Source organism: Crocuta crocuta, unplaced genomic scaffold, assembly GCF_008692635.1.
Source record: "Crocuta crocuta isolate KB4526 unplaced genomic scaffold, BGI_CrCroc_1.0 scaffold429, whole genome shotgun sequence".
In the NCBI taxonomy this organism is placed as follows: Eukaryota; Metazoa; Chordata; class Mammalia; order Carnivora; family Hyaenidae; genus Crocuta; species Crocuta crocuta.
The window spans coordinates 1,157,644-1,184,763 of NW_027527381.1; the positions used below are offsets into that span (position 1 = coordinate 1,157,644).

General features: G+C 39.1%; 1 protein-coding gene across 1 annotated transcript in view; it reads left to right on the plus strand.

Moving 5' to 3' along the window:
- The window catches only part of PALLD (palladin, cytoskeletal associated protein), a 378,381-nt gene that overhangs the window by 134,574 nt on the left and 216,687 nt on the right, over window positions 1–27,120 (plus strand). Inside the window, exons 2-3 of the mRNA XM_077772316.1 lie at window positions 15,428–15,606; window positions 25,493–25,559. Of these exons, the coding sequence (XP_077628442.1) occupies window positions 15,428–15,606; window positions 25,493–25,559 (246 nt within the window). The remainder of the gene's footprint in view (window positions 1–15,427; window positions 15,607–25,492; window positions 25,560–27,120) is intronic.

The following is a 27,120-nucleotide window of genomic DNA, read 5'->3' on the forward strand; positions in this document are numbered from 1 at the left end:
CTCCAGGGGTGCTGGGCGAACTCACTCTTGTTAGCTTTTAACATTGCAGTTAAATGACCTGGCAACAGATTTAACATTTTCTTCATAATGTCCAAAATTAACTCTTGAATTACTGGCCAGGGAATCTCTAATCCTACCAGAATCTTACAGTTATTTAGTATTTCAGTTCTTAGTCACTTAGAAATCATAATGATGCTTTCTTTGCAGGAAGAAGAGGTGGGGAAAGAGGAAATTCAAGTCCACTTCAGTGACAGAAGGACAAATTAGAAAAGTGGGAGGTCAGGATTGAATATCTGCATGTTATGTATATTGAGCAAAAATACACATTTTACATCTTATTCAGGAGAGCTGCTTTTGAACAAAAGTGAATAGCTAAAAATGGCGATTCTGTACAACCAGTTAAAGGGGTAGTTTTCTTTTTAGTGTTTTGGTTTTGTGTTCATTTCTCAACACTGAGAACAGACTATACCTGATGGGGCAGAGACCGATGAAACACTGGCACAGAAGCTGGAAGGCAGGAACATCCTCCAGAGGCTTGGGTCTGAGGGTGCAAACGTTGAGGAAGCAGACGGAGGCTGTGAAGACTCCTACACAGCGTGACCGTGGCAGGGCGTTCTTTCTGTAGAGACTCATGCTTTCCTCTCCCAAGAGAGATTTTTATGTGAGTGCCATTACCAAGCAGAAATCACGATTTGTCTTCACTCTTTGGGTGGTATGTGATTCTTCTCCAAGAAGAATGTTGAAAAATAAGAAAGGATATCAAAAGGCGGGGTGAAATGGGAGGATTTTCAGAAAACTGTCAAAATATATTTGCAAATCTTCATGAAATTTAGTCTTTAGTTAAATGACAAAATTTTAAAACTCCCTTTAAGGCTCTCAAATGTGCTTTTGAAAAATAAAATTCTACTTCATTGGATTTGAATTTTTAGTATGTGATTATCTAACAGACATTTTTAAAGTTAGAGGTTCTACATTAATGAAATAAGGCTAAAATGTGAACTTAAGCAAAGAAAAAAGTTTAATACAAAGCAAGGTAGTGTTAAAGGTGATTACATTTAGAAAGTCTGTCTTTTAGAGGAAATGGTCCAATGTCATGTATTGACCCACGTTTTTGTACGAAGTGTGAAATTGTTTTTTGTTAATTTTTTTAATGTCTATTTTTGAGAGAGAGGGAGAGACAGCACGAATGGGAGAGGGGCATAGAGAGAGGGAGACACAGAATTTGAAGCAGGCTCCAGGCTCTGAACTGTCAGCACAGAGCCCAGCACAGAGCTCGAACTCAGAACTCTGGGATCATGACCTGAGCCAAAGTCAGAGGCTTAACCAACTGAGCCATCCAGGTGCCCCAGTCGTTCTTTAAAATATATTTTGTGACAGACTATTTGCAAACATGGAAATGTAGCATTTTGTATGCAGAACATAAGCTCCATTTAACAGCTAATATATCGCCAATAAACCATTCTAATTAAAAAGCCTCTGGAAACCTTAAGTTATCTTGATTAAATTAGGCTAATCTAATAAGTGCATCATAATTAAGAGGATTATGCCAGTCTTTAGTATTCAGCACATCAGACCTTAGATGTTTTGTCCCACTTTCATGAGTCAGCTGTCAGTCACTTACTAAAAGAAAGATAATGGCACCAGTCATTATGGTAGATTTTCAGTCAATTGGCCGTTCTTGAATTCTCTCTACAAGATTCCTGCCTATTTTCCTCCATCTTCAGTATATCTAGTGACCGTGAACTCACTCATTCCAATCCATTCCATCTTTGGGCATATGGAATAATCTTAGTCATAAGAAACCTCAGGGATAGCGGGGCGCCTGGGTGGCTTAGTCGGTTAAGGGTCCGACTTTCACTTGGGTCATGATCTCGCGGTTCGTGGGTTCGAGCCCCGCGTCGGGCTCTGTGCTGACTGCCAGCTCAGAGCCTGGAGCCTGTTTCAGAGTCTGTGTCTCCCTCTCTCTCTGACCCTCCCCTGCTCATGCTCTCTCTCTCTCTCTCCTAGAAATAAATAAAAAAAAAATTTAAAAAAAAAAAAAAAAGAAACCTCAGGGAATTTCTTTAGATCCTTCAAAATGAACTTCACACAGTACCTTGACACATATTTAAAAAAAATTTTTTTAACGTTTTATTTATTTCTGAGAGAGAGACAGCATGAGCAGGGAAGGGTCAGAGAGGGGAAGCCGCAGAATCTGAAGCAGACTCCAGGCTCTGAGCTAGCTGTTAGCACAGAACCTGATGTGGGGCTCAAACCCACGAACCATGAGATCATGACCTGAGCCAAAGTCGGATGCTTAACCGACTGAGCCACCCAGGCGCCCCACAACATGTATTTTTAAGCCTACCTTCAAATAACCTGGAGAAGCTATAAACCAGCGGAATATTAAAATCTGGAGGGACACTAGGATTTTCTTGCCCTAGAGATTTGAGAAAAGATCTGAATGTGAACAGAATTGACATACAGCATGAACTCCTTCTGTCTTTTTCTAGCACAGTGTAATTACTTATTTTCTCAACATCCATAAATTGCCAAGATGATAAGGTAGTATCAGAAGGCTTTCTCTTAATGTGCACAGCTTGGAAGGAGTGGACTGTTGGCTGCAACTCTTCCTTGGTCTGAGCAATTCTTGAGGAGCCCCCAAAGAAAGGAGTGGCTGAGTTGGGGATGGTATTTTCTAGATGTTTGGCTAGGCACATAGTGAGCTCTGAGAATTAAAGTTCTGTTCCACAAGACAACATCTTTTTAAAAATTTTTTAAAGTTTATTTGTTTTGAGAGAGAGCCCAAGAGGAAGAGGGGCAGAGAGAAGGAGAGACAGAATCCCAAGCAGGCTCCATGCCATAAGCACACAATCGTCCAATGCAGGACTCAAACTCAAGAACTGTGAGATCATGACCTGAGCCGAGATCAAGAGTTCGACATTTCACTGAGCCACCCAGTACCCCGAGACAAATTTTGAATTTACTGTTCTTTTCAGCCACAGCAAACACATGTAGCCATTATTATCAGGGGCATTTTAAAATTACAAAACCATGTATTTTTGTTATGCAAGCAAAGGAACTATTATAACTTTCTCTAACTAGCAAATATCATATGCTAAAGCCTCCCCCACCCCCTACCCTGTACCACATAATAGTTTTAGAGGTTTGTTTGGTTTTGTCTTTTGCCAAGTCTTTAAGTCCTTCTGAAGCCAATTTTTAAAAGTTGTGTGTTGTGCCATCAAGGTAGCTTTGGGCATGCAGGATGTGAGCACCGAGTGATGGAGTGGAGCCAGATGGTGGGTGCTCAGCTTCTAATCAGAACAGAGAGCTTTTTTTCATCATGAAAATCCATATTTTTCAAAGAAAAAGATTAAAGTCTGTATCCAATCATAACATTAATTTTAACATTGAGTCTGTTAGAATGAAATGCCAGCCTGAGGTCATTTGCTCTGAAAAACCAACTGAAATGAAACCTGCCAGTTTGTTTGTTATTCAAATAGCCAAGTAAAACAAAGCATAATTAGTCCCGACTTCCTGCTCTTACTCACACACCTGAGGCCCCTCCCTGCTCCAGCCACAGCTCCACACACCCAGGATCTAAGGGGAAGCAGTGGAGACAGCTTTCTTGGGAAATGGCACACCGTTCTACAGATTCACAAGTATGTATCTGATCCAAATTGCTAGGGGTAGGACAGATGCTATTTAGAGAATTACCTGTGTGAATCAGAATCAGAAAGGTAGTTGCACGGCAGCATTTGCTGGATGTTTGCAACTCTTTCAGGAACTTGATTCAGGGAGCATGTCAGTTTAATTCAGGTTTATGTGTGTGCAGGTGCGTGGTGTGATGGTGTGCACATGTGTGCATGAAATGTGGCTCAACACTTTGATGAAAACATGTTGATAGGAGAGTTGGTGCAGGCAGGTGAGTGCTCTGTGCCAGCCCTGGAATTCCCTCTGTACCTACTCTCTCACTGTCTAATTCAGTTCCTTCCTTGGTGGATGCTTCATTTAGTACAGTTCTTCTTGGAAAGCTGACCTTCAAGTGTGGACTTCTAGAAGGAACACAAAATAAGAACAAGGGAAAAGCACTTAGAAAAGGCGGGGTTGTGGCTTTGATGTGAGTTAGCTGAGGAAATCTTGGGAAAAGAAAACCAATTTCTGTAAATAGTTACAGACTGGACGGGACCAGTGTATGTTTGAGCTTTGCTCACACGCACACTCTGTGGTGGCGGCGGTGGTGGTGGTGGTGGTGTGTGTGTGTGGTTTGTACGGGACCACGCTAGCTGGCCAGGCTTGAACCTTATTAGACTTGGGTCAGAACATTGTGTGAGGAAATCACCAAGTCTCCCCTCCACTTTAGTCAGATTGTCCACCAAATCTGAGAGGCTGAAGCGGCCACCTTGCCTGGTTCAGCTGATGGCACCTTATCAACCAGCCCAGTGTTAGCCAAAGGCTCCTTTGGAGAGGGGTTGAGAGATCGAGAAGCAAAGCCTTTGGAATTCTGAAGTTTTAGCTTTTTCAGAAAGGCAGATATTTCCCCCTCATATTCTGTCCCCACTTTCACCTGTTTTCTCCTCCCTTACCCCCAGTTATGGTTAGCCGGAAGCAAGATTAAGGCAAGAAATGAAGGTACTGATAAACTAGGAAAAATTATAGATGATCTTCCTGTACTTTGATTTGAGAGAAGAATGTTCCACTGTTGAGGAGAAAGTTGTATTAAAAGTGATTGCTTGTCAAATCCAAAGAACTACTGGGCTTGCTAACAGTCTATATGTGAACTGTTTTATGTGGGTTTCTATATTTATGTGGAGTTGAAGATACCAAGGAAGTCTTATTTCCCTATCCTTACTTTAGTTTTAGTCCTTTTGGGTTTCGTAAGTCTGAGGTAATCGTTGTATCTCCATGGATGAGTTCCAAAAGCATAGAAGACTGACAGCATTGTCTAATAAAACATCTCCCATTTTATTTCCTTTGGAATGCAATCCAAGTTACAACAATAGCTAGTAATTACCTGCCACAACTGTAACAACAAAATAGCTGAATGTGCACCTCTAGCTGTTTTATGTATGCAATCTCTTATTCTCAGGCTCTTTCTATAATCCATTCTTTCCCTCAACGCTTTGAAGGCTTGGAGCATTGTACATTCAGTACAAATTTTCATGGTATAGGTGACTTTGAAGTGTGACTTGTCAGGTCATGCTCACTTATTTGTGTGCCTGCATAGAGGATTGGTAAGGATGAATCTGTTTTTTTTAACAGGTGTAACAAGAACTTGTGAATGAGTGACAGGAAGGTTGGGAGCTTCCCCNTCACATTTGCAGAGTCAATATATCCACTAAAGCCAAAGTCACATTTTCAAGTTGCTCTTGCCGTGAAGTGAAGTAGCCACATCCCCATTGATTCCTGTAATTATAATGGTAGCCTGTTTCATTCTTAGAAATGACCTGATTTGGATGTCATATTGTACATTGACCCTGAGCATTTTCCTACTGGGGAAGGGACCCAGTAATTCTGTGTGCTATGGTAAAATGGCTGCTTGTCCAAAAAAGAAGAAAATTCTTAGAGTTAACAGTCAAAGCTAGATGGGAGGTTAGAAATCAGCATTTCACATTGACTCCTATCTAAGAAAATAATATGTAAACATAGACTGTGAAATCAGGTATGGCAAATATGTTGCAACTCAAGTGCCAGCTCTGTCTAAATGGTTGGTAGTGGTTGCCCAGAGCACCATTGAGGACTCCAAAACTAAGTCTGGGGCAAGTGGGAAAGAAGTTGTGCCTCATTACTGATGTCTGCCATGAGCACTGGAAGAGGTAGTTGTCAAGTATAGGGCAGGTATTAAATGTTAATATTGTAGAGTTAGAGGGGCTCTTAGTGATAATTCTACCCCATGTTTTCCAAAATGTATTCCATGTAACATTAATCTTTCAACATGATTCTCAAAATGTGTTCCATGGTCAAATAAGATGGAGAATGATGCCTGCAGTTTTTCTCTCGGAAATTTAGTGTATATTGGCATGGTCAAAGTTCTAGGAAGTTCTATAGCAAAGACAGATGTTTAACTTTAACTCATTGCTCCACAAACCTACTATGCCACACAACCCTTTTTCAATGGTATCTGTTAACTTGCTGTAGAACTAGTTTTGGGGGACACATTTGAGGACACAGTGGTCTAGTTCATTCCTCACATTTGTCAAATAAACTCAAGCCCCAAAAGAGATTTCATTCAGCTTAGCTGGTCTGTTGACCAGGTAAAACCAGAATCCTGGACTGTTGATTCCCAGCCCCTAGGGCCTTTCTACTACATCACCAGTATGGAAAATACTGGTAGCAATCTAAGATTTTAAGAGCTTCAGCAGGACAAATACATAGTGTAGATTCTATTAGCCCACTTTTATGTATACTGATTAACACCTACATGCTCCTTGAGTCCAGATATGAAGCTCCCTCTTATGGTCAAAACAAGGTAAAATCATTTTAGAAGTTTGGTTTATTTGGGTTGCATTTACTCCCCTCTCTAGTTTATCTTTTTTAGGAGATAAAGTGATTATGAGAGGAAAAAATTGGTAGACAGGAGTCCGGTTTTGGTTTCCTGGGCTTTGAATTTCAAAAAGTCAATCTGTTTATTGGTCTTTTTTTGACCAGAAGGTTTAAGTACATCTGTTGTCCACACAAATTTAGCTATTGGCCTTTGAGCTAAGAAGTCATGAAATTATAGCCATAGTAAATTTAGACAAGGCCTAATTTCACATTGGTCTGCCTGCAAATTCACATGACAGAATAAACATGGTAGGTCTTGTGGTTAATGTGAACATGTGTAAAAAATTAAATATTTAGTGACAAGACAAAAAGTACTCCATAAAAATTAATTGGTGTTTAATTGAGGATGTATGAACTGCACTATTTACAGATGGCCTGACTTTGAGCTCAGGCATAAATAGAATTCATCTTGGGCATAAGTTCCCAATTTTGGTGATTGTCCATTTCATGGGAGAACACTATCATTCCTTTGGGAGAAAGGAACACCTGGAAAATAGAACCCTTGACGAACCACTGATGTTTCTGGGTTTTGTTTTTTTTTTTTCCCTCCTCTCCTACCCTTGATTTCCATTATAATAGCATCTTAAAAACTAGTTTTTTTAGTTTTCTTTGACCATGTGCTTCTCTGAAGTCATGTGGCTGCTTGCACTTAGGGAGAAGGGGGCAGCTGCAGGCTAAATTTGCCTTCCTATAATCCTTGCTGTCCCTTTGAAGATAAATTTTTGTAGGAAGCACAAATCGGTGGAGTTGGGAAGTAAAAATAGAGATCCATTTTTCAACATAACTTTGTTTCTCCGTGACCACAAGGAAAAGTGACTTAGAGGAGAAAATAAAATCTCAACTATTCTTAAAGGTTTTTATTCACTCAGTGTTCTATTAACTGGCTTCCAAGATTTACCATTTTCCTTAGAGTTGGAAAGTATTAGCCAAGATTCATTGATGAAGCTTTGTAAATTTCATAAATCCAGTTTTTTCCATCTTAAAATTTAAAATCATCATGTTTAAAATACAGGGCACAGAGATTTCCATGATACATAGTTGTGGTTCAAAATGAGAAAGATACTGAAACTGTCAGTCATAACATCTGTATTTCTCTTCATGTGATGGTATTAGAATAGATACTACCAGTCAGTATTGAAACCAAGTGATGCCATATGTGATTTTTTTTAAACATAAAGTATTAATATCTCATGCTGGGTATTACATATTCCACTTTGCTGGTGGATTTGGTAGTTCCTTTCATTTAACGGTTGAATTTATTGTCATAAAAATCAAACCGTATTGCCCTGTCTTGGAGAACCAGAGTGTCCTGGGCCCTCCGAGATGTGTATCCCACTCCAAAATATAGGGCTGAGCCCCACTGCCAGTTGCCAGGATCCTAAGAGAAAGAAAAAAAAGGAGGGCCACATCAGGGAGGCCAATTTTATACTTTTCTTACACTGCCCAAGAATGGAAAGGATTGTTGGTTTTCAAAGGCAGCCACGTGTTCCAAAGCAGCTGTGCTTCCCCCGATTTTAGTTGCCCTTGGGACCCTTTTGATCTCTAACCAAGCAGTTCCTGTGCCTGCTGTCAGATATGGCTGCTGTCTTCGAGCAGTCGAACTCTAACCAAATCAGAGGTTACATTTAACCTCACCTTGAAATGTAGAAAGTGAACAATTAAATATTGAACTTTTCTATGTAAAACACCTTCTTGAATTTCAATCCTTCCATATCCTGCTGGTGCTATAATATGATCCTTGAATTTTTGGCACCATCTCATTTTTAGGCTGGAATGTCTGAAAAATTCTGGAAAAAAAAAAGACATTATGCAACAAGAAGAAATATAGCTATTAAAACCATGTAGATTTCAAAAAACAAAATCCCAGCATAGTCATATAAAGAAATGTGCCATCTTACAGAGCTTTAAATACCATAATCCTTTTTTTCTCTGTTCTCTTTTATGAACAGACAAGAAAAATTCAAGGCTTGGAAAGTTCATCAACATTATCCCCTCTGGAATAAACTAAGCTTAACCTAAATATTCTATCCAAAGCAAACCTCTAATCTTTATGTATGAAGGTATAGCCAGTTTTTAAAAATTTTTGAAAGCCATACATGCTTTCATGTGATAGAAGAGCCTCTGTTCATTAGATGAAGTATATTCAGTATTTCCTAGATCTGTAGTTGGGTTTTCTTGTCTGCCTAGCACTGGCCTCATGAAATAAGAAACCCAGTTTAGCTGACATCGGTACCCCTGAGCAGTTCCCGGATTGGAGTCGAGGTGCAATAAGCCCCTTGATGAATGAATAAATGATTGATGAATAAATATGACTGTATCTCCTAATCCTTTTTACATTTTATTCCCATAAATGCAATATTCTTTTCATGCCCTGTTTATGACCTTGGAATCTAACAGTCAGTCTCAACTGGCTTACTCCTATACGAGCAACTCGTAATTCTTTTGAATGGAGATTTACTCACTAATTTTCACTGTTTGCGCCTCAGCTCCCCATCACATGGCAATCGCATGGTTGCTTAGCTCTGCCAGATTACAGGGGAAGAATCTGCAAACCTTGTTAAAATTTGTTTATAGCTATAATAAACAGTTTGATGAAAGATGAAACTGAATGTATTGAAGAAAATGAAATTGTGATGATTATCTGGATTTAATTGTCCACATTCTTTTTTTAATTTCTATACATAAATAAGAATAGCCTTTATCTTTACCTAAAGATAAAATGAAAACTACTTCACAGGGTTTTGGGGGAAATAAGGCTATATGTGCAAAGTGCATGGCATAAAACAGGCATTAAATAAATATGTGTATTTACTTTCTTGATCTGAACTTCTATAAGTCCTTATGACTATCACTACTCCCAAATATTGTATCCTCATCCTAACTATGAGATTGTACTTATATATTTTAACCATTTAATAGTTAAAATGAAGTATGGTCGAGGTCTCATTCAAATTGAAATTTATTAGAAGTAGCGAATGGGAATGTAGATAATTAGCATTTTGATTTTCCAGTATACTAACCAGTGTTTTACCCACTAGTTAAATGGCTGCAGGTATAATGAATAGAATGAAAAAAAAATCCAGGGGTGTCTTCCAGAGAAACTTGATCTAAGTAGACTCTGTCAGCTGTATTACACACTTCCATACATGTTCTCTCTCTGGTAAACCCTCTCCCCGCTCTTATAATAGAAACCGCTTCCAGGATCTGGAGGAAAGGGAAAATGTATCTTCCAAGAGGGCACCACATTGAGCAAGGCAAATGTGTTCCATTTCAGAAGACTTCAAATTCAGTTGCTTTGTACCTTGCCTGCCCAAACAGCCTTGCTGAGAATTCTGAGACTTGCAGTTTCACTAGCAAAGAATATTCAGACCAATTAGTGACGTCTGCCACAGGGTATACAAAGAAGACAGTGTCATAAGCTATTCCCACATATTTACCAGACCTGTGTTTTGTCCTATTTTGTAGCTTGCCACACCACTATTGCCTTTCCTAAACTGTACTGGCAACCAGAATGTAATATAGGAAAAATTTCAGGTCAAAATTGAACCAACAGATCTGACTTTTGCTGGTTCTTTAAAGAATACTGAATGTCTTGAATCCTTTCCAGGAAGCTGATTGAAGTATGACCTTCAAGAAACTTAGCAAAACAAACAGGCCATGTATACATCTCATCCATCTACTTCGTTGCACCAAAAGTTTAAATCTCCAGGATTCTCTTAGGTTAGGTTAAGAAAGTGATTTGTATTTTATCTGTTACATAAAGGCTGGACAACACCAATTTCCTCTTTTGAAATAGATGATTTTGAGTTTAATTTTATATTTTTAAAATGTACTTTGGTATGAGAGAGTGAGGGTAGATAGACGACTCTCTGTATATGCCTTAAGACAAAAACTATAATAGGTGTTATTTCAACTATTGGTTCAATCCTTTCTTCATTTGTAAACTAATTCTTTGATCAGTTCAGTGCTTTAAAATATAGGTTTTATAGCGTGTCTGGGTGGCTCAGGTGGTTAAGCATCCAACTTCTGCCAAGGTCATGATCTCCCCATTCCCGAGTTTGAGTCCCACATTGGGCTCTGTGCTGACAGCTCAGAGCCTTGAGCCTGTTTTAGATTCTGTGTCTCCCCCTCTCTGTGCCCCTTCCCCCCAAACAAACATTTAAAAGAAATAAAATGCAGGCTTTATTATTAATCAGTCTGGTGAGGGCAATAGACTAGGACAGGACTGCCATTGAAAGATAGTTTGTTACTCATAGTTCCCAAGGAACTTGGAGTTAAGGAGCCGGCTACCCCATGGGGGAACACAGAGGAATCCCCAGGAACCCCATACACCAGGAGAGGAAAGCATGGCAAGAGCTTTTATGTATTTTCTGCAGGTAGGAACAGGTGAAGCAGGGTAAGCAGATTTAAGGTTGGCTAGTTTGAATAATCGCAGTGAAATCCTGGACGTAGGGGCCACCAGTAGTGTTTTGCGATTTGGCTTTGGGGTGAATAGAGCAGGGCCAGAGTGGCCCTGAGTGTGAGAGCCCAATAGAAAGGGCCGTGGGGATGTGGTTCTAGAAGGATTAGCTGTCAAATGGAAAGTGCACCCAGAGGAGCCATTTACTGTCTTGACGAATGGGCTAGCCCTGGGAGGTGCGGTCTTTCTGCGATACAGCAAGGCCCAGATGTCAAAGCCTCAATTACAGAAAATAAAAAGGTATAATGAATACATTCCATATACAAAACATTGTGCTGGAGCACACAGCACACTTAATTAACTTAGCAAATGAGTTAAAAAGGCCAGGCCTCTGCCCTGGGAAAAGTTATATTCTAGTAGGATAGTGAGGCATATGAACAGGTTTCAATAGAATTCAGGTACCGCAATAGTGATCAAGACAAGGGGCTAAGTCCCTTGACACATTTAAGGACCCAGCGTGTCCTTCTGTCATCTTAGAAGTGCTTTTATATTTAGTATATTTCATAGACGCAAAGCCATTAATGACTTCTCATCAGAGAAATTTCTATATCACCTCCGGAAAGACTTGGCATGCAGTCCTAAATATAAAACCCTTCCATTTCACTAGGAACCCTAGAATTGTGAAACTTTACAGCTATAAAGTCTCCTGTCCTCATGTATATGAGGGACCTGAAGCAGGAAGGCTATGACTTGCCTCAAGTCCCAGTTGAGCCTCTGCTAGGCCATTGCTGGCTCCAGTGTGCAAATGGTTCCAATCATAAATTAAACACATGTATCTAAATATTGGCCAGGAACCACGCTGCCCTTTTTGTTGCTACAGGGAGTCTGCCATCTAAATATTTGCAGTTTCCCCCCACCTTGAGTCACACCCTATCTTACCACATTTTAACAACATAGAACTGGTCACTTGATACGTAGTAAATATCCGTAACAATCTGACTTTCCCTGAGAGTGTCAAAGCAGTATAAATGACTCCCATTCATTATTGTACTTCATGCTGAAATGGGACAGATTTCATCTTTTGTCTGCACTGTGTCCTCTGTATTTTACAATCTGAGATGCTTTTTAAATTTTATTGATGGAGTTGGATAAGAAATAGCATGGGTGTTTAGAAAGCAAGAAGCAGATCAGTCTAATGGTTTGTAAGCACCAACTGTGTCACCATATGCAATTGTTGAAGACAAGGGTGAACCATCTCAGAAAACAAAATAGACTGTCGCAGAAAGGCGTTTGTTGCCTTAATCTTTCTGCTATTTTAAAAGCATATTTCAAGTATTTTATTGTGCTTACAGATTAGTGTCTTCAGCCTTATACATAGCATCATTGGTCAGGTTATAATTGGTCTCCATTCATTTTTAGAGGACTACAGATTGTATGGGATAAGTAAGCTAGAAAAAGCATTCTACAACATATATATGGAAAGTAGACGGTAAATTTGGAAAGAATCTCATGGTCAAATAAGTTGAGTAAGTACTAGATTAGACAGCATTAAATTTCTTTTCTGCAAGTCTTTCAGGGCCTTTAATAGGAAAATGTGGATTGCAAACATCAGGAAGTGAGACACCATATAAAACATCTTCCAAATCTATTAGTCCATAGATCCTTCACTATTTGGCTTTTCATGGAAAGCATATTCGAGTAACAAGTGGCAGATGATATTTTTAAAACATCAAGTGTACAGTACACAATAGATCAATAAAAAATTTTTTTTTCTGCAGTGAGAAAGCTTATTTCCTAGGTGGGAAAATAAAGCACAAATACAGTAGGCCTCAAATAATAGTATGAGGAAATAATACAGAAGCTATCAGAAAGTGCTATGTGATCAACTGTCAAAGGAAAGATGTTAAAATGTGTTTAGTACAGAGATAGGAGAAACAATATAATTCTACATGCACATATGCACAAGGGACCGGAGGTATGAGACCCATCAAATACCACTGCTTTATTAAAGAAATGAGTAACCTAGAGGGAGAGCCAGGACTTAATGATGCAGGTTAATGTGGTCAAAACCTAAGACAAGAACTGCTTATGTGCACATGATTTTCCTGGAAGATCTGAACTCCTGGAGTAGATTTGGGATGAGGATCAAGATTCTAAATTTCTCACAAACTGCCAAATGATGCTGATGCTGCTGATCCAAGGATCACACTTAGAGGAGCAAGAAGTTAGAGCAGGAGTTGCCAAACGTTTTCTATAAAGTCCAGAGAGTAAATATTTTAGGATTTGTGGGCCATATACTCTGATGCAACTGCTCAGCTCTGTCACTGTAATGCAAAAGCAGCCAGAGACCATATGTCAGTGAATGAGCATGGCAGTGTTCCCCCCAAAACTTGATAGACTCTGACATTTGAACATTCTGTAATTTGCATATATCACAAATTCTTCCTCTTTTGACTTTCTTCAAAAATTTAAATTTAAGCTTCTTCTAAAAACCATTCTCAGCTCATGGGCCAAACAAAAACAGGGTATGGGAGCTGCAGCTGTAGGTTTGCTGACCCAGGAGTTAAAGGACCAGATACCATACTCCCTCGAGTAGTCGGCAGAGGTTTCCCTATGAAGCATGTCTAACCAAAGCAGTTACTCTTTCCTTCTCTTATACCTTGATTGTATTATTCATGCTTAACTTCCCCTCCAAATGTTAGTTTGTGTCTTTTCCACAGACGATAAAGACACCATCATTGGCAGTATAAACACCTCGACTAGTTGCAGAGGTTACCAGGCATTACGTAGTATGTAATGCACTGCCTTCCACATGGAAGATGGCCAGCAAGCATGTGTTTGGTTGAATTTAATCTGTTGAAGCAGCCTTTAGCTTGAATGTCGGAAAGAGTGGTTCCTAGGTGGCTTTAATGAAGAGGAGGGGAGAGAATTTCAAGGAAGGGAAAGGATAGGCAAAGGAAAGTGGGCAAGTGATACATGAGGACTAGGTAGTAAATAATAAATTCATGCATATATTTAATAGAAGCAGAGGGTTAGTATAGGAAAATGATAAAAAAATAAAATCAGGGCCAGGTAGATGAATGGCTTCAATGACAGATCTGAAGTTGAAAGACTGATGTATGTAGGGAAGAGCTTTAATCTGATACAGAACAGAGAAAAAAATCTATAGTTTACTGCAGATGGGGAAGTCAATTAATCCACAGTCAGTTCTCATGGGTGAAGATCTAGTCTATGATTATAGGAAGAGAACAGAATAGAAGAACTAGAAGATGGCTCCACGCTGGAATGTTCTCTAGGACTGTATGAAGACACAGGAAAGTAGAAAACGCCCTTGAATCAAGAAATCCTGCCCTTCTCAGTGGTCTCTGAAGTAATACATGTGTTTTGTTGTAGAGGATGCAGAGGCTGGGTAGTGGTGGTAAATGTCTTTTAATTACCAAGTCTTATCTGTTCTTTTATGAGTAACCCATATTTAATTTTTAAGTTCCTAAAGTTGATCCCCTGAGTAATATTAGCTAACTGGTTTTATTTTGATTAAATATAAATGTCTATATTATGCTATCTAAATGCAGAAAAGTTAGTCTCTGATGCCATATTTTTATGAAAGAATGCAAAGTCCAAACAATTTCATAGAATGAGACTCTGAAGAAATCTAAGTGCTGATTAAGAGGTAAATGGACAATACTATTCCAGAGAATTCCAATGCTTTTGGTTGTAAGTGGTACATTCCTACATATTTCTTTAAAAATAAATCACATTTAGGGGAGGTTTTAGGGCAGCTNAATCCTGTTGAGAGTATGAGGTGCTGGGGGAATAAGGCAAGTGTGAAACAGAGAGCGTGTGCTAAAACAGTCTGGCAGCTGGCAGCCTCTTACACCCAGGTCCTGGTTGTTTGGGAAAGGAAAAGTGCTGACCAGCAAGAATGAATTAACAGCACATCCTACATTTCTGTACCTCTCGGAGGCCAGGCAGTCTGTTAGAAAGGTTTGTAAATACCAGAAATGTGGAAGCCATTAAATCTGCTCTTGCTCAGCTGATCAGAAGTTGTGGGGTCAACAAAAATAGTGCTGCCTCTGATTTTTTTAACATGATGATAAGTTTCCCCTGATACACTAGATGTTTTGAGCATGTTTAGATTTCATATTTTTCTTTAGGTAAGAATAATAAAGTTGTAAGAGGCATCTACGATAAAACATTTTGAGACACTTTGAATTTCCGTTCCTTTTGTTTTGTACCTGAAATGGTCTTTCCAAGTTTCACGATATCCCTTACTTCGAGGTTGATAAAATGTAAGATGCTTTACAAAGAAAACCTATGGGAATTGTCTCGTCGTCATTAATTTCACAGTCTCAAATGTAAGGTTTCCCTCAGTAACATCAACACAGACTTTTTTTTTTTTTTATCAAACAAGCATCTTATTACAGCCTTTCACTTCTGCTTTATTATTTTAAACATCACCATTTCCTTTCTTTCTCTCCTGTCCTTTGGCCTCCATTTGGCCTGCAGATGGTTCTGTGAGGGGAAGGAGCTACATAACACTCCCGACATTCAGATCCGCAGTGAGGGTGAGGACCTCCACACCCTGATCATAGCAGAGGCCTTTGAGGACGACACAGGTCGCTATACCTGTCTGGCTACAAACCCCAGCGGCTCAGACACCACATCTGCAGAGGTGTTCATCGAAGGTAAGGAGAGGTGCATGATTTAAAGGGGTAGCTGTGGTGTGATAGCTTCAATAAAGCTTCCCTGTGCACAAGCTTTCCCAGTGCAAACGGCATAATGGCGTTGTGATTCAAACCTCGTGTCTTGAAAATTGTATAATGAATCGAACCATTCTGACACTTGGGCATACATCAGCTATGTCTAATGTCAATATTTGTTCCTCTTAATTGAAAACATTTCAGCTACATTAACGTGAATTTATTTAAAATGTGAAGTATCTAACTTATTTTTGGTTTCTCTGGTGAATAGAGAATGGGAACATTGAAATACTATGTCTATCGACCAGATAAACTGTAAATGACTTGGGAACTCATTCATGGGAAGACTAAATGATTGAACACATTTAAATGTTCTCATTTTTATTCTAGAATTTTTCGTCTTTTATGAAATTCTGTTATTTCAGGTAAATGTACTGTGAACTTGGAATCATGCAGTAAAAAAACTTCAAGGGTCAGTGTTGCATTAAAAAGGGGTAGGCAGAGAGTAGAACATTTATTTTGTTCTTGACAAGACTCAGCCTCTGGGGAATTAGAAAACTTGATGTGAAAGTATATAGTTTTACATTATTATTGCATTTTGATCAATACCAGTAACTTAAGTTGGAAATATCTTAAGCACCCACCGTATACAGATTATTTCTAAATCCATAAATTGGTGAATACTCTATTAATTGGTTGCTTTACAAAATAGTAGTTAAGGGGCACCTGGGTGGCCCAGCCCCTTAAGCATCTGACTCTTGATTTTGGCTCAGGTCATGATCTCACAGTAGTGAGATCCTGAGAGCCAGCCCTTATTCCTCAGGATTCTCTCTCTGTGTCCTTCTGAACTTCGCCCACTTGTGCACACTCTCTCTCTCTCAAAAAAAACAAACCCAAAAAACAAACAAAAAAAAGACAAAATAGTAGTTAAAATCCAAAAGAAAGATGAAAATCCTTGAGGTCTTCATGACCTTACTCTTCATCTTTTTATATTTTGTTTTTTTTTTTACTATATAATACCACCAAATGTATTATTTAAAGTAGAAGAAATCAAGATATGAATCATAATATATAGCTCTTTCAAGAATTGACAAATGTAATTTTAGAGGAACTATTATTGCCAACTAAAAGTATGTATCTTTACTGTCAATAAAAGGTTCCTCTGCATTGTCTTTGACCATCTATGAGCTCAAGAGTTCTTGTCCTGTTAGTGAAAGCAAACATTTTGTATAGAACAATAAATAACATTTACGTGGCATTTATAAATGTGCACATACTCCTGCATAATCGAAACTTTTCTGTAAGACTATGAGGTATTATTAGTACAGTATCTCCTTTTTATAAATGGGTAAACTGAGACCCAGAGAAGTGAAAGCGACTCTATCAAAGCCCCCTGGGGAATTTGAACCCAAGTGGTTTTGCTCCAAGGCCCAGATTCTTAACCACAGTGTCATGCGTGTTTCAAAGTGTTAAATGAATGACAAAAAGACTTTTGAAATTTAATAAGTTAGCAGTATTAGTCATGGGTGGGCTGTGTGGCAAACTTGTTAAAAGTATTTTAGAATACAATGAGGGGAACGTAAACTTCCATAAGGAGTCTGTTTGCTAATGATGATCAGATTTGTCTCCTAAATCCCACTGCAGGTAGAGCCTCTTAAAATTAAATGCTTTATTTGCTTTCAGCCTTGCTAGAAATGTGGTGAATTTTAGTGTGTATTGCTTTTATATTACAGGTGTTACGTGAAATCACATTCAGTTTAATAGTCTACCAGATCATTTCAGCCTGCATTTAAGGTCCTACCTACTAAGTGTCAGATAATGCAGGTACAAATATGATTAAGACCCATTCTTCAGTATCAACGAGTTCCCACTCTAACAGCAGAAATGGGCACATTAAAAAACCAGAATATAAGTGATGTAATAGAAATGTATCAAATGTTACAAGGATACAAATTAACTTAAAAAGGTTAACTAGAAGATACCTAAGATAAACCTACTATTCATATAATAAAAGGAAATGTCTCTCTACCTCAAAAATAAGTTTTGATATCTAACTCTGGTAGACCCAAAACAGGCCTACCATGGTCTTTAATTTTATATCAGTAAATTTGATACCTGCCTTTGATACTACCCTGCCTTTGAAATCATCTGGATGAATTATCAATATGTGAAAAGTAATCACCGGTTCTATATACCATGCATGTTTCACGCCAGGACTTGAACAAAGATAATGGATTTTTTCCAGTCCACAGTTTTTCAATGAGAATGCTGGACGTACTTAGCCAACCAGCCAGTGGGTGTCTGTGAGTTCAGACAATTGTGTGTGAGGAGAGGATGAGGGATGTGGGGAGAGCAAGAATAAAGAACCATTAAGAGTAAGTCTCCCAAGCCTAATACAAGGTGCTTTAGAAAACTGACTCATTGGCCTTGTAAAGTTTGGATCATAATGCAAAAGAAAAAAAAATGAGATTTGTATGTATTTTTATCCCAAAGAACAATTACATGTAATAGGAGAGAATTTCACATAAATTCTTAGGCTCATATTATGACTGAAAGTAAGAAACTTTTATATTTACTCGTTCCAACATATCCCTACTGAATTGTATCCTAAGCCGTGTTGCTATTACCATGTCAGCATGCAGTCATGTGCAAGATCTATTGAGGGTAGGAAAATTTTTTTTATAGAACTTCGGAATCTCAACAAAACCTCTAAAAATTTAACAATGTACCGGTTGGAAACTGTCTAGATTTCACTGTCTTATGCAGCAAGTTTTAGAATGATACAAAATAAATTATAGCTTAAATCTCAGTCTGAGCCTGGGGTAATCTTACCTACATATTGAACTTCCAAGAGTATGGCCCTGGGATGGGAGAGAAACTAGTCAGAGTGGCATAAGAGGAGGCAGAAGACATGTTTCGGGAAAGAGGGTGATGCCAGCTCGCTGTCTCCGGCTACCTGAGAGCCTAGTCAGATGAGGATGAGGAGACCACTGGGTTCAGCAAGTGTGGATGTTGTTGGTGATTTTAACAAGAGGGGGGTTTGGGGACTCTGGAGAGCACCGACAATCAAATGAAAGAAGTCGAGAAAAAGTTTGCCAACTATGGGAAGAGAAGCAACAAATAATAGATCATGTTGAGGAAGTTTTGTTCAACCACCAGCAGAGGTATGGGCCAGTATCTGGGAAGGAGTGTGGGGTAAAAAGATGATTTGTTTGTTTTTTTTTTTTTTTGCACTTTGCTTATTTTCATACTGAAATATGTAGAGTATGTTTCTCTGTGCTAATGCAAATAATCCAAGAGAGAAAACCTAGATCATATAGAAGGGAGAGAAAGAATGAGACCAAAGTCTTGGAAAAGGGGAAAGGAAATAGAATCTGGCCCACATGTGGCCTGGATGGTGAGGGGGGTACCTTCCAGGACTAGATAGCAAAGAGATAATCTTAAATTCATAATATAAATAAGAAGGGTAAATGTAAGCATGTGAAATAAATCCAGACACCTCAGGTTTCCATCATTGCCACCCTCTTCTGTAAAAGAAGAATGAATTAAACCAATCATTATAGCTTTAGGAACTGCAGAGAAGGCAGGATGGTGGTCCTGAAATGTGGGATGAAGGAACTGGGATTAAGTCTGACCTTGGAGGAGTTGGATGGAGAGGAGGGCAGGACAGCATGACAAATGTGGGGAAGAGGCAGGAATACTTGAGCGAGCATAATGCACAGTGCCAGATCTTGTGTGACATTTATAGGTTCTCAGTGCTTCAAATAATCAGATAAAATATGTGCCCCTTTGAAGGGACATTTGAAGCACGCTGAGATGTTGGATGAGTAATGGCTCCTGTTGATCTCAGAAGGGTGAAGCCCTCAAAGTACATGGTTTCTTTGGCTGGATTTTAAAAATACACTAAGGGGTGCCTGGGTGGTTCAGTCATTTGGACATCTGACTTCGGCTCAGGTGATGATCTCACAGTGAGTTTAAATCACACTTCGGGCTTTGTGCTGAGCCTGCTTCAGATTCTGAGTTTCCCTCTCTCTACCCCTCCTCTGCTCATGCTCTGTCTCTTAAAAATAAATAAGTGTTATAAAAAAAATTAAAAATATACTAATAGAAGCTGAAGGAATCTAAGCACAGCCTTGGCCATTCACCACATTATTTTAAAATATTTTTATTATATTTTCTGGCTAGTTTCTAGTTCCATGACCTTGAACAGCTATTCAGTGGCTCTATGCTTCATTTCTTCCATCCCCTCCGGGAGAAAATTTGGTTGCTCTAAGGATTGAGAGCAGTGCCTTGAAACATAGTGTGAGCTATGATTACTGTTATAAAAATAGCACATTTTTATTTTTAGAAACTGAAAACATACAGATAAAAGGAAGGTGTAAAAATCAAGTGTAACGCCACTGCTCTGTGACAGTTACTCTTAATATTTTGATCTTACAGTCTTTATCCTGTACGTATATATTTTACTCCACGAACTTAAAGGTACCTTGTTTTAAATTTAACCTTTCACAGACATCTCTGCATGGCATTAAGCATTCTTCAGAATGCATTTTAATGTCTTTATAGTCATTCCTCATTTATAAAATGTTAAATCATTGGCATTGTTTCAGTTGCTCTTATCTGAGTCTTAAATGATTGTTGCTGCCCTGGTGATTATAGCAACTGAGAGAGGAGGGAGGGGGAAAATGAGTAGCTTGAATGGGGGCAGAGTATAGTCACTCCTTAAATATCGAAAGGCAAAGGATACACACAGGATGAACTCCATGAGTTTCTCTGTCAGACTAGTTTCACTAAAGTCTCTTAAGGTCTCAAACATATATTTAATGTATGTTTTCAAATGGTTGATATTTGCTTTCATGAAGACTTCCTATTTTCTCAAAGTTGAAGCTGTATAATTTACTTCCAGCTCGCTCCCCCTCAGAAATATAGCTTTTTTTCTTTTATCAAGGAAGATACCAGATAGACAAAAATAATTAAAATATAGTGCTTTCATGAGTGTGAGGCAAATGGGCATTTTGATGCATTGCTATTTTATACACCTTTCTAGGGAAATATTTAAAAATGGAAATAATGTATCCATTCTAGTGCAGGGATAAAATTATGGTAAAGCTACTCACATGTGTCTAAAGCAGCCATTAGAAAACTATAAAGTAGGTATCTGATGTTTCACAGTGTATCAAGTAGGGGGAAAGAAGAATAAGTTAGCAATATGTGCAGCATCATTTAAAAATGCTTGTGTTTGTACACAGGGTTAAACTTTAGAAGGATATGCTCCAAAGTATCTGAGTGGTGATATTCCAAATGACTTTTTAAAAAAAATAGTTTATTGTTAAGTTGGTTTCCATAGAACACCCAGTGCTCATCTCCACAAGTGCCCTCCTCCATGCCCGAATGACTTTTTAAAAAATTTTTTGCTATTGGGCATTTTCTGGGTCTTTTCCTACAAGGAAACATTAAATGGTGTATGTTCTTTAAATGAAAAGGGAAGGAACACCTTTTAAAGGCAAGGCAACAGGCATATTTTTGTGACATTTGCACTGGCACTTGAGTTTCCAGAATAGAGCAGAGGTCATGGGCATTTGATTCCTTACCTCTGTGTGGGGAGCGATACAGACATAGCATTTAGGCAGGTGAACATTTGATGAACAGATAGACGGAAAGTAATTCCAAGTTCTGGAACATGTTGGACTGGAGCTTCCATCAAAAACTGAAAGTGATGGTTTGATGAATACAAATGTTAACCTGAGACAGGAATGTAGTTTCGTAACTAGCAGGTGCAAAGCAGATGACCAAAGGGAGGAGACAGAAGGAGAGAGAGAAGAATCCTTGAGGGGGGAAGGGAACTTGCTGGCACAGAGAAGGAGATTTGATCCGCCACCGTCCGCAAGAACTGCCCTGACACCTGAGACACAAGGTGACTTTGAGGTTTCACAAGGGCTGGACAGGTGTGCAAAAACTAGCAGCGGTTTTCTTTCCAGGGGTTGAAACCTTTTTGGCCCTTTATCTTTCTCTGAAAATCAGCTGGGGAAAAAAAATGGAAAAAAGGGATTTGAAAAAAAGAAAGACTTTCTAAGTAGATAATCAGAAGGGATCTTATTTTTAAGATTTAAATGTTTGGAATCAGATGAAAAACAGCTATTGGTCTCTGCAGTTTCTGGCCACTTTGAGAGCATCTGTGATAACTTCTGTAGGACTTTTGCTACCCCTTCCTTTCTCTTTAAAACTCCAGCGATTCCAGTAAAATTGATCTGTCTCGGATGACCCATGATTTTCTGGTAATGGAGTCTACTTCTACTGATTTTTGCTCACGTTTCCCTGGCTTCCTTCCCATAACCTCCTCCTCAAGGTTAAAACTTTTCCATCTCTATCACCTATTTAAGAATTTTTTTTTTAAATGTATTAAGTTTGAGAGAGAGAGAGAGCACGCGCGCAAGCTTGCACACAAGTGGAGGAGGGGCAGAATCCCATGGAGGCTCCACGCCACCAGCCGGAGCCCAATAAGGGGCTTGAACTCACAAACTGCAAGTTTGTGACCTGAGACACGACCAAGAGTCGGACACCCCACTGACTGTGCCACCCAGGTGCCCCTCTATCACCTATTGGTGATGGTTGGTTGGTTGTGCTGCTCTTTCATTTTGCTACTCCCCCAGCTCATCCTGCATGGTCGATTTTCCAGATCACCACTCTCAGTGCCTAGACATGACATCCAAATACTGTGGCCATTGTCTTCCACAATCCACCTTCCATTGCTAGACTTGCCTCCTGCTGCTGCCCCCTAGCCTGCTGCTCTTTTGTGGTTGCTTAGGTCACTTTCTGTCCCCAGACAAGTGTTGCAGTTCCCAAGCCACCATTCATTCATTCTACACGAAGTTGCAGGGCTGCCATTAGCAAGGCATGAAGCTAAGCCCTCAGAGGAGTTACAGACCTCCACGGCACATGAAGGTCTTAACGGCATGAGGGAAGTCATGGACCACAAATTCAAAAGCCTCTCACCACTGCTTTCTAGTAATGTGACCTTATGCAAAATTAATCTCTTGGGTTCTTCAATTTTCTGATGTGTAATTAGACATAATTCACCTCTTAGGTGAGTTATTATAATTAAATGTTGGGGCACCTGGGTGGTCCAGTCAGTTAAGTGTCCAGCTTTGGCCTCAGGCCATGATCTCACAGTTCCTGAGTTTGAGCCCCTTATCAGGCTCTCTGTTGTCAGCGCAGAGCCAGCGTCAGATCCTCTATCCTCCCCGTCTCTGCCCCTTCCCTGCTCACACACACTCTCTGTATCTCTCAAAAATAAACATTTAAAATAATGTTATGGAGGGGCGCCTGAGTGGCTTAGTCAGTTAAGCGTCCGACTTTCGCTTAGGTCATGATCTCGCGGTTCGTGGGTTCGAGCCCTGCGTCGGGCTCTGTGCTGACTGCCAGCTCAGAGCCTGGAGCCTGTTTCAGAGTCTGTCACTCCCTCTCTCTCTGACCCTCCCCTGCTCACGCTGTCTCTCTCTCTCCTAGAAATAAAACATTAAAAAAAAATTTAAAAAAATGTTATAGGGGCACTTGGGTGGCTCAGTCAGTTGGGCATCTGACTTTGGCTCAGGTCATGATCTCCTGGTTGGTGAGTTCGAGCCCGGCATCAGGCTCTGTACTGATAGCTCAGAGCCTGGAACCTCTTCAGATTCTGTGTCTCCCTCTCTCTCTGCCCCTCCCCTGCTCATTCAGTCATTCATTATATCCCTATCTCTCTCTCTGTCTCTCTCAAAAGTAAGCAAACATTAAAACAATGTTTTAAATGTTATAAAGTGCAAAGCAGATTGCCAGTCAAGTAATAAGTACTCAAAAATTTGTAGTTCTCTTCCTAACCCCACTTCAATTTTTCGAAGAACTTAACAATTTTCTAGCAGATAAGCTGTTGTAATGGACCTGAGTAGTATAAGCAAGAACCTGGAGAGTTCAGAGAAGACAGCACAGAAAAATTTACTAGGCTAATCTTAAAATGCTATCAGGAGAAGATTAGGTAAGAGTTTCCTATGAGAGTGAATAATAGAACTAAACATATAAACATAAGAAAAGACCAAGAAGGGAAAGCTCCCCCCTTCTTTGGATCTTTATTCAAAATCCCCCATCTTGGTGGAACCTTCCTTGCTACCCTACTTAAAATTGCATCCCACTCCATTCCCTCCTACCCTATACCCCTACTCTGATTTGTGTTTTCCCAGTTTCCTCACTACCATGTCATGTATTTATCTTGTCATTTGTGTCTTGTAAAGAATGTCAGTTGGGGCACCTGGGTGCCTCAGTCAGTTAAGCATCTGACTTCGGCTCAGGTCATGATCTCACAGTTCGTGGGTTCGAGTCCCTTGTTGGGCCCTGTGCTGACAACCAGCTGAGAGCCTGGAGCCTGTTTCAGATTCTGTATCTCCCTCNGAAATTAAAAAAAAAAACTTTTTTTGAAAAAAATGTCAGCTCCACAAGGGCAGGGGTGGGTGGGTAGGTGGGTATTTGCTGCTCTATTCCCATTCCCTAGTGGAGTGCACACCAGAATGTTCAACTCTTTACACTGGGGTTCTACGGCATGGAATTTGGCCAATAAAGGTAGAAAATCTGGTTGGAAATCATGAAAGCCACTAAATAGCAGGGTTTTAGGTTTTTAAATTTATGGAGTAGAAACTCATTATCTTAGTTTTTTTTTTTTTTAACAGAAAACGTATGTTACATTAAAAAATGACAAGAGTTTAAAGATTGACACAAGAAGACAAGATACGAATCTATTGTGGTAGTGCAGGAACTTAGTGAAGAAAGTCTATACTAAGTGGTAGTTAAAGAAATAAATAGAAAGAGACAGTAAACATTCCAGCAGAGTTACTTAAACATGACTGTTAAAACATTAATAAAAGACTAGAGAAATACAGTCACAGAAAGGAGCACGGGGCAGCCATCCAGGAAATTAAGTAAATGCATATATTCTAAATGTATTTGTGAGCAAAAATAACTAATTGCAAAGAGTACATATAGTGTGATTCTACTTGTATAGATATGTACATAAATATATGCATTTTAATAAATTTATCTGACAAATATACATCCGACTATTAACATGTGCAGAATGGCATTAAGGAAGATCCCCACTGGTCTTTAGTAATATGTTACACAATTCTCTCTCTGGTTACTTTTCTAGAAGCATGTATTTTATATTAAAGTATCTTTAAATTAAGTCAAGTTAAATACATCTCACAAAAAAAATACCAAGAGTATACCTCTAATCACACTTATTTTAAATCTATCACCTAAAAACCTCTTGTGACAAAACATATGAGCATTAAAATGTTAGGTACAGTTTGTATTTGGACTAAAAACCTGATAAGGTGACCCTTCATTCAAAAACCGTAAAGAAGCCAATGAATGCGGGAGAACGTGATCCAAATTCAGAGACCTTATTCAAGAATGAAGCCACTCTTTTGTTCTAATTTATCAAAGACTCAGAAAAAAATCTCCTAACTAATGAGTAATGAAGACTTGGATAATCCACACAATGTAATCTCCCAAGAAAGGGTTAAAGTTTTAAACCATGTGTGTTTCACACACGTTTATTTCATAGTTTATAAGCCATTTAGAAATTTTGTTGTGATGGCCAAAGTGATAAAAAAAAAAAAAAAGGAAACTAAGAGTAAATCTGGCATTCAAAACAATTGCTTTGAAGAAAGCTTTTTATAGATTTAAGTAGTTTTCTGAAAAAACAGTCCACTTAAAAATGGTTTGGATTATTCCCTATTTCAAAATAAGACATTGTATGTTTTTGAAAAGTGAAAAATAGTACTCTTTGAAGCAGTTCTAGATACCACTCAAATCTTATATTTGTCGTTATGTTTTACTTTTTCAGGTGCCAGTTCAACAGATTCTGAGAGTGAAAGTTTAGCTTTCAAATCAAAACCTGGAGCCATGCCACAGTGAGTGCCCATGATCCCATCAATTGTCTGTATAACAAAGACTGTCACGAGAATCACTGGGGTACAAGGCAGCATGCATTGTGCTGTGAGGGAAGAGGTCTGCTGATGTCAGTCAAATATCAAATAGCTGAATGTGAACACAGTTTTTAACGTTTGAATTTAGACTTTGAAGTCTGCATTTCATCCTAGAGATGACAAAATCAAACCATATACAATGTTAGTTTCAGTGACAGCTAACTGGTTATAAGCATATAAAAAGACAGTCACATTGAGAGGAAACTAGTTCAGTCATTACCCAAATATAAAGGAGGACCACTTTATTGATTCAAACTGGAAAATGTCTAATTAGGCCAGAAATGGGTTTCCATTTGAATAAAGTCTGTTACTAGTTAGAGCTAATGAAAATGGTAAAAATAGAGTTCTTCTTATGAAGACAGTTGGGTTATTTCCCAAAATAATTATTATGTAAATTGATATTGATAATTAAGTTTTTGCAAAAATAAAATCAAACCTACCAGAATTTTGCAGAAAACTCCATGAATATTGCAACTGTGCTAATACATTTCTTTGCTCTGCTAGTATATATGTAACAATTCTATCTATCCAGGATCATATGTTCTGCCACCTGTGCCTTCAGATAAAGATCTCAAGAATAGTGAAGTTATGGTTACTTGCTTGAGGTTACATGGCCAGCCTCTTAGCAAAGCTGGGCCTACCAACCAACTCTTCCTAACCTTTCCTGACACCTCACTAACTTTTGTGGGGTAAGGAGACAAAAATTCCAAGACATCCTCAACAAAATGAGAAACCAGAACAAAGAAGAGCCGCTAGACTTAAAATAGACCACCAAAACTATGAATTAAGTACAGAACCCTAGCCCTAGGACTTTGTCCAGATATTTTCTTTTCTCTTAGGATTTCCAAGTTAAAAGCTTTAGGTTCTCTGATAATGGCTGAGTTATATGTAGCTATTTTTCTTTTACCCATGTGTTTATTTTGGTAAATTCTATAAGGTCCATTCAATGTACGTATTGACCATAGCTGTTGTAACTCTAGGTTATGGCTTCCCATTTCTTTTTTTTTTTTTAATGTTTTATTCATTTCTAGGAGAGAGAGAGAGAGAGACAGCGCGAGCAGGGGAGGGTCAGAGAGAGAGGGAGCCACAGACTCTGTAACAGGCTTCAGGCTCTGAGCTGGCAGCCAGCACAGAGCCCGACGCGGGGCTCAAACCCACGAACCACGAGATCATGACCTAAGCGAAAGTCCGACGCTTAACCGATTAAGCCACCCAGGCGCCCCAGGCTTCCCATTTCTGAAGCACTTACAATTGAAATGGATTGAGGTCACAAAAAGAAACTGAAGTATTCTGTGGAAATCTTTCAAAGAGTAATTCCTGATTTAAAAAAGTTCTGAGGCGCCTGGGTGGCTCAGTCAGTTAAGTGTCCGACTTCGGTTTAGATTGTGATTTCGTGGTTCGTGGTTTAGAGCCTTGTGTCAGACAGGCTCTGTGCTGACAGCTCAGAGCCTGGAGCCTGCTTTGGATTCTGTGTCTCCTTCTCTCT